The sequence below is a fragment of the Sorex araneus genome, chromosome 5 (assembly GCF_027595985.1).
Source record: "Sorex araneus isolate mSorAra2 chromosome 5, mSorAra2.pri, whole genome shotgun sequence".
NCBI lineage: Eukaryota > Metazoa > Chordata > Mammalia > Eulipotyphla > Soricidae > Sorex > Sorex araneus.
In genome coordinates, this window is record NC_073306.1 from 140325762 (window position 1) to 140334172 (window position 8411).

General features: G+C 51.1%; 1 protein-coding gene across 7 annotated transcripts in view; it reads left to right on the top strand.

Moving 5' to 3' along the window:
- The window catches only part of MYT1 (myelin transcription factor 1), a 60135-nt gene extending 52042 nt beyond the window's left edge, over positions 1–8093 (top strand). For all 7 annotated transcript variants that reach the window (XM_055137959.1, XM_055137964.1, XM_055137965.1 and 4 more), the window contains 5 exons: positions 781–1002; positions 2187–2278; positions 3121–3224; positions 5740–5883; positions 6257–8093. In XM_055137959.1, coding sequence (XP_054993934.1) covers positions 781–1002; positions 2187–2278; positions 3121–3224; positions 5740–5883; positions 6257–6397 — 703 coding nt within the window. In that variant the 3' untranslated portion in view covers positions 6398–8093. The remainder of the gene's footprint in view (positions 1–780; positions 1003–2186; positions 2279–3120; positions 3225–5739; positions 5884–6256) is intronic.
- Positions 8094–8411: the final 318 nt, after the last annotated feature.

The window sequence follows — 8411 nt, forward strand, 5'->3', positions numbered from 1 at the left end:
AGGGGAGTGTCAGGGGCTTGCAAGAAGTAAGTGAGAAGCAAGATTGAACTGCACAGTGTGATCGCAGAGCTGCCTCCCATGAGACCTTTCCATCTGGGGGTGCCAGAGGCCACACTGGTCTTGAGTCTCCAGCTCAGTGGGGATTGGAGAAGAGGAGAAAGGGTGTTCAGCTTTGAAGGAGGACGTGAAAAGGGCCCTCCCCTGGCTCTCTGCAGGGCCCCTGGCCTGTGCACCCCTGCCAATACCTGCGGTTGCTATGGAGAAGGAGTAAGAATCAAGAGCGGGACAAGTGAGAAGGGCCTGGTCTGAGAAACTCAGATGGTAGAAAGAGCCCAGGGTGGCAGCTCCATGGACGGTACAGGCCCCCCTGCGGGTGTTCTCTTTGCACACGGTGTTGTGTGTCTGCTGCTTTCAAGATCACAGATAGGGGGTGATGAGAAATGAGTAAGAGGAGCCACAATTGGCTGCAGGGGAAGGGAAGGAAGAACTTCAGGCGGGGAAGCTGTTTCCTGAATCAGATGCGGCCCTGAGGGTACCAGAGTCCTGGAACAAGGGGCTTCTGGTTGAGGCCCCTTCCCAGGGGATGTCCAAGCTCCAGTATGGTCCTGCCACAGGGAGGACAGGAAGAACAAGTGGCTACTGGCCCCTGCCCCCCTCAGCATCACTTGGGGAATGCAGGTGCCTTCCGGAAGCTCCTACAACTGAGGTGCTTATCCAGAGTCTGACATGCTGGGTCTCTGGGTTTCTCTCCCCTCAAGTCAACCTCCTTTTTGTCTCTAGGTGCCCTGTTCCTGGCTGTGTGGGGCTTGGCCACATCAGTGGCAAATATGCGTCTCACAGAAGCGCGTCTGGCTGCCCCCTTGCAGCCCGGAGACAGAAGGAGGGTTCGCTCAATGGCTCATCTTTCTCTTGGAAGTCTCTGAAGAATGAAGGGCCTACCTGTCCCACTCCAGGCTGTGATGGCTCTGGTCATGCCAATGGGAGCTTCCTCACCCACCGGAGGTGACTGTACCCACAACCTGTTTCTCCTGCAGCTTGGCAGAGGCAGCCTCTGCCACGAAGGCCTCGTCTCCCACAGGTGCAGCTGTGACCTGCAGGGTCTCAAGGGAAAGCAAGGAGTCAGTTATTAGTGACTGGAAGCCTTGGAAAGTCTGTGGGGCTGAAGTTTTGTTTGGTCATATCAGCCCAAGTGCCTGCTGCTCTCAGTCCTGGAGGAGGCCCTCTGACAAGGGGCAGAGTCCTGCCTCGGTCTCTGTGCCTTCAAACAGACGCTGCCGCTCACGACAGCTGCACCCACACTTTAGGTCCTGGACCTTCTGCTGGGGCCTCTTTTCTGAACTCTGAGCCCCAATCCTCTCCTTGTTGTGTAAGGGACAAGAGAAGACTTCCTACCTGGGTAATAGGCCCAAGCAGTGGCAGCTTGTTCTCATCTCTGCCCAATACCTAGCCCAGGGTTGAGGGGTTCCTTGTTTCACCAACCCCGCTTTTTGTTTTTGGCAGCCAAGGTGATGACCAAAGGACTCTGGGTCGGCACCAAGTTCCATCAGACACCTCCTTCTAATTTGTCCTTTCTCTCAGCCTGAGAAATTAGCTGACTCTCATCCTTTGAGTGTGAATGGAGAGTCCCCCAAATATCAGGCTCTGTAGAGAGCAGAGAACAGAAGTGCCAGGTAGCTCTCCTGGAGATGATTTGGTGAGGGCCAGTGGGAATATAACCTTTAGACAAGTGAGTAAATAAGGGAGAACCTAGGACCTAGGAGGACCATGTTGTTAACACTGGATGGGGAATTTGCAGCAGGGAAGGATTAGGAAGGCCTCTCTAAGGACATTGGGAACTTGCCATAAGCCATCTGTCGAGCCAACAAGCTTTCTGGACTGTAGCCTGGGGTATGAATGATCCGTCATCTGACCACAAGGGATGGAGATAGGGTGCTGGGGCAGGGGAGTTGAGGGGATGAGGAGATGAACCAGAAAGTTCCAAGTCAAGCTCCTGTTTTGTTACTGGTTGGTGAGGACTTGACTTGAACAGTGAGGTGTGTCCTTGGGCTGTCCATATACTGTGTCACGTTGGACTGCCCTAAGGTGGTCATGCACTATCTATACAGTGTCGACTTGAACCAGAACAGCTGGAGTGGCTCATAGAATGGGCCTTGGTTTGACTTGGAATGTGTGTTCTTTGTTCCTAGCTTGTCTGGTTGTCCCAGAGCCACCTTTGCTGGAAAGAAGGGAAAACTCTCAGGGGAAGACGTTCTCAGCACCAAGTTCAAGACAAGTGATGGTAAGGTGCCCACTTTAGTCTCTGCATGTGATCTTTGCAGCCTGAGGGTGAGGGAGTGGTGTCTGGAAGGGGACCAGTGCGGCAAAGCCCCTACTGCAGTAAATCATGATGGTGACAGATCCTTGACCTGAGCTAATTGACTTCTTTACCTTGGTTCTGGACTTCTGGCTCAGAAACCCAAATCCAGTCCTGTGCTCCTGAGTGGCTTCATTTGCTCTAACCTTTGATTAGAGGATGTTATGATATTGGCCTTACGCGCCTGTGCTGGTAGCACCAAAATGTGTTCTTAGGGGTTGTGCAACTGTGAATTCACTTAGCCTAAATGAAGAAGGAGGTTGAACAAATTTAGCACCATGTAGACAATCCTCCACATTTTCTTGTTGCATTGGGGGGGGGCAGTTTGCTACACCTGGCAGTTCTCAGGGGTCACTCCTGGCTGTACCTGAGAAACCTTGCAGTGCTAGGGGTTGAACCTGTGCCTCCAGCAAGTTAAAGCATGTGCACTGGTCATTTAAGCTACCTCATACCTCCAAATTCCCACACTTAGGTTAGAAATTAGTACTTGCATTTGTACTATAGATTTGTAGACTCCTTTGACCCAAGGTCTATGAGACTGACACATGTACCCACTTCACTGCCTCTAAGATAAACTTGTTCACACTCCATGGGTTAGAGGCAGAGTACGAAGCATCTTAAAGAGAGCTACCAAACATATCAGATGATGTGTGCTTGGAAAGGCGCTCCCTAGTTCCACCAAGACAGCAGGTCTCTGCTACCCACCCCCCTGCTTTCTGGTCTTGGTTGAGGCTGAAAACCATGACTCCAGTTTCCTCTCTGGGCAGTGCTGGACAATGATGAGGACATCAAGCAGCTGAACCAGGAGATCCGTGACCTGAACGAGTCTAACTCAGAGATGGAGGCCGCCATGGTGCAGCTGCAGTCCCAGGTGGGTGGTGGTGCCAGCTGCCTTCACCCCCAGGTGTTCCCCATCCCTGGCTCTCCAGTGTTGAGGTTTGGCCTCCTCGCTCAAATGCTCCATCTGGGGACAGTGTGGTGTCACTCAGCTCTGAGTGGTAGCATCTGGAGGCTGAGTCCTCAGCCTTCCCTTTAGTGAGGGAATAGTTAAGCTCCTGATCTACGTAACTGTTGGGGGGCCATTCTGACAAGCCCTGAGCCCTGTGCAGAAGGACACACGGGATGCTGCATTTCTCCCAAGCTAGGAGTTATGTTGGGCTGATGCCCCATGGTTTTCTCTAGGTCAGTGGCTCCTGTTAGAGTCATTAGTCCTGGTCAGTAGGAGCAGCACCACAGTCTGGGTTTAGAGTTTTGCTGAAGCTGGGTTCCATCCCAGCACTGCCATACTTCTGCTGAGTAAACTGGTAAAGTGCTTAACCAATCGGCTCTTGATTTTCTTTGTGGAAGAGGAGATACTAATAGGAGTTTACTCCATACCACATTTGTAAGGTGAATGCATTAAAAACATTTTTTTAAAAAATTGAATCACTATGAGATACACAGTTACAAAGTTGTTCATGATTGGGTTTCAGTCATACAATGTTTCAGCACACTTCCCTTCGCAGTACACATTTCCCACCATCAGTGTCCCCAGTTTCTTTCCCCACCACCCCTGTCACCACCCTCAGCCTGCCTCTATGGCAGGGACTTTTCTTCTTTCTCTTCCCCCGCCCCCTCTCTCTCTCCTTTTTGGTGAAAGCATTTCTGAGGAAAGCAATTAGCATAAAATCTCATCCAGAAAGAGCAGAAAGAGCTCTGTTGCTAAATGGTAGGATACAGATAAATTTGCCTGTATGATTATATCTCTCTCCAAAATAAACATTTGGATTTAGGGAAAAAGAAAGGGTAAATGTCTTATTTTGAAAGTAGGATGTGCACTGCCCTTGGATGCTGAATGAGACCAGAAAGAGCTGGGGCACAGAAGGAGCTGCACGTATATTCACATTTCTTAGGGCCTGAGGGACAGAGGGGACCGAGGGACCAGTCCTGCAGAGGTGTGGAAGATGCTATAGGAGAGCAGGTCTTTCTTAGACGCTGCCATGTGACCAGTGACGGTACCACTGTTTCCATAAAGTTCTTCCTCCCTCCTTTCATGAAAAGGGAATTAGGCATATACCCTCTCTCTTCCCCTTCCCTTACTGTGGGATGGCTGGTGTCTGCACTTAGCCGTGGTGGTTTGTGGGGTCTCATTCTTTAGCTGCAGTGCTTGTGGGGGGGTCACTGTGCTCATACATGTGCCCCACACCCAGGGGCTGTACTTCCTGATCATGGTGTTTATACATAGCTCCTTTTATTTAGTTCCCCCTCATAACCTTTGGTTTTATTAAAAAAATAAGTAAGTAGCTCCAGGTCTGGCTGCTTTGTTTAAATCCCTCCTTTCAAAGACAGATTATTCAGGAGGAACTGGGTAGGGGCGAGGAGGAGGGTGTTGAATTAGGAGGGTACAGGCGAAGAGAAGGCCATTCCCTAGCCCCTACTCCAGAACTTTTATTTTTGGTGTTGGTTTGGTTTGGGTCAAACCCAGTAGTGTCAGGGTGTACTCCTGGCTCTGTGCTCAGATATCACTCCTTGCAGGCTCAGGGCCATATGGGGTGCCGGGGTGTGAAGCTGGCATGTGCTGCACTGCAGGGCAGGCACCAATTTATCCACTGTTCTATCTCTCTGCCCCCTTATTCAGAACATTCAAAGCTGAAGGTGGTGAAAGCCTGGGACAGTCATGGTGGGAGATACCCTCCGCCCCAAAGCCTGTCTCCTCCAGGCCAAGCCCCAGGCCAGACCTCACTCCTCCCCATGCTGGATGTAGACCTTTGATCCGGAGGCATTACCTGGTGGTTGAGCTGTCCAGAAGCCATGATCACCCATGGCCTTCAGTTCTACATTACTATCCTCTGGGATTCTACAGGGAGCCCTGAGTGTCCCTTTGGGAGAAGCTTCTGGACTTTGTGCTGGATTTCTCCTCCTCTGGTTCTAGCAAAGGAGAGGGTTTGGGTGAGATGCCTAGGGCTGCTCAGGGCACTTTCCGTAACTGCTGTAAACAAGACATGGGGAGCAGGCCCAGTCAGTTCATATCTGTTGATGCACTGGGGTTGTGGCCAGGGTGCCTGAGACTTTCCCCAACCCCTGTAGGACATGTAGCCCCCGGCTCAAGTTCCCTGCCCCTCCTGCATCTAGAAACCAGGGCACTCCAGCCCCTCATTTGTGGCAGGGTCCCCTCAGGGGCAAGGTGCCTACCTTTTCTCCTTCCAGAGAGGCATGAGAGGTTTCTAGTAAGTGTGCTGGTGCCTCCAGGAGGAGGTGGAGGAGGAGGAAGAAGAGGAGGAGAGGAAGAGGAGTACGGGGAGAAAATGGAGGAGGAGGAGGAGGAGGAGGAGGAGGAGGAGGAGGAGGAGGAGGAGGAAGAGGAGGAGGAGTGCAGGAGCCAGGGGGCATTCATGTCTCTTATGCAGATCTCGTCCATGGAGAAGAGCCTGAAGAACATTGAGGAGGAGAACAAGCTCATCGAGGAGCAGAATGAAGCCCTGTTCCTGGAGCTGTCAGGCCTGAGCCAGGCCCTCATCCAAAGTCTTGCCAATATCCGCCTTCCACACATGGTAGGGACCACACATTCCTGCAGGCTGCACAGAGGTGGCAGCGGGTACTGGTGGAGGGGGGAGGGCACCCTCTGCTTTGGAGTCCTGCTGAAAGGCCTTTGTGGGTAGTGGCCATTCTTTGACCTACCCAGGGGCTCTTCTGGGGACAGGCTATGGCCACAGCAGCCTAAGCCTCAGCTAAGCTTGAGGCTTAGTTTAGAACCCATAGCTAAGCCTTAGGGTGGGGCAGCCAGCATGGTGGGCATGAAAATCCTGGGCCATGTGGGAGATGGGTTAGCTGTCTCCCCTACACCCCGCAACCAACTTCCATTGCTGCTGAGGACCCTGGGATTCCTGCATGGGTATGGCTGGCTGAACTGGCTCTGTTCTGCAGGAGCCGATCTGTGAACAGAACTTCGACGACTATGTGAGCACTCTCACCGACATGTACTCCAACCAGGAATGCTACCTGAACCCTGAGAACAAGGACCTCCTGGAGAGTATCAAGCAGGCTGTGAGAGGAATCCAGGTGTAGGCTTTGCTGTTCTAGGAGCTGCCTTGCCAATGTGGGGTGCCCACACCACCCCAAGTTCCTAGCTCCATCATTACCTCCCTTGCCCTGCCCTCCCTGTGGAGACCCCCACTCACAGTGACCTCCAGTTGGCAGCCTGGGTGCCCTGAGGGGGCTTATCCAAAGGAGGCCTGCAGCTCAGTGTCTCCCTAGATGTGCTTGCCAGGCGGTGGCCTCTATGACCCCATGCAAATGGGGGGGACAAAGTATTACAAAGTGATTTATTTTTGTTTTTTGAAAGAAATCTGAGGAGCAGCTCAAAGTCTCCAGTGGAAGCTCATGGACAAGGTTCTCAGGGAAGTTCTGGAGTCTGCAGCCACAGTGTTTGTCTGTCAGGGCGGGAGGGCAGTGTGCCCGTCGCTGTGGGTGCGTGTGATGGTGTGGGCTGGGATGCGCCCCCGGGCTGGGCATCCGTTCTCAAGGCCCGAGTGGCAAGTGTGTTTTCTGTTTTCATTTCACTCCGTTCTGTGTTCAGGATGGAACAAGGCTCAGTTCCAGAGGGCCAACTAGGAACAGGTTGGCAGCCTAAGGTTCGACTGGGGCGCCCCTCTGGCCAGCCCCTCCGGTCCCTCTTTCAAGCACCCAAGTCCAAGGGTGATGTGAGGAGCCCCAATACCCCACAGGTACAGGCTAGGCCAGGCCACTCTCCACTTCTCACCAGAGAGGGTCAGGGTCCAGCTCTCCGTGTGCTCCCAGGACCCTGACTGTCACCACCCACCACACTCCCGGTCACAGCTGAGCTGGACCAGGTGGAACAGGCCAGCAAGGTCAGGGGTCACATCCCTCATGGAAGACCTCCGGTTGTCCTTCTCTTTAGTCATTCAAGATGTGAAAAAAGGTAAATTTCAATTCAATGTGTTAAAAACACTATGTCCTAATGTGTAAATAGAGTCCAAATTGATTGTGACTGCAATTCCAAGTTAGTATTTAAAAGTAGAGAAATCGCATTTCCTGGAAGAAATTTTTAAAAGTAGTTAGTTTAATTATTCTGTAAATTATTTAATTTTGTCAAGATGTAAGTATTTATATTCACAACCTCTTATGTTAATGTTTGCTATTTATTTAACATTTTTATTTATTAATTTTATACTGTTTTAACTAGACCCGCACACCAGGGCACCATGAGAAGGAAATAAATTAAATCAAGCAAAATTAACTCTACTACGATAGGTCACAAAAAGATTCTTGCTATAACTTCTAGTTATAATTTTGATGGAACCAAGTTATTTTCATATATTTTGTTATTTATTATTTTAATAATGGTATTTTTTAAAAAGTATTTTGTAACAGGAATTTTGATAATTTGAGGATGTTTTTCCCTTGTTCCAATGGAAAGATCAATTCTTTAGTTTCTTTTGTCCCTTTTGGTTCCTTTGGTTTCAAGCACGGACAACAGCAGATGGAGTTGTGTGTTCTTTCTTTGTGTGTAGGCAGATGTGTGTGCCCTGCGTGTTCTTGTGTCGCGTCTGTGTGCCAGTTCTCAATGGCTGAGTCATGTTGCTGTGAGGGAAAGCTGGTTGCCACCAGCCCCACCCTGTCCCTCCTCCGACAGCTCCAGTACTGTGATCCTCCTTCCTCAGGAAACCCGTGCAGCCCAGACATAGCTCTTCTCGGTGTGTCGCAGGGTGATTTCCTAATAAAAGTCGCGTGACTGTGAGCAGAGCGTGTCTGTCTGTCCTGAGCTCTGGTCACTGTCGTGGGCACAGCCCTGGTTCACTCACCTGGTCTCCCTGGCCTCAGAGAACTGGACTCCCCACCCTCCATGTGTGGTTCCAGAAAGAACCTTGTACCTACTCCTGCCCCCAGCACCAAGCATGTGCAGATCCATTTTCTCTGGGGAATCAGCTGGGTTAGGCAGGAATGTGGGCTTCTCAGGGTATCACTCTTGGTGACAGCAGGAAGAGTCCAGGAGGGAGCCAGTGCTCAGAGAGAAACAAAGGCAAGGTCGAGAGATGAAGAGAAAGATCTGAGACATGGA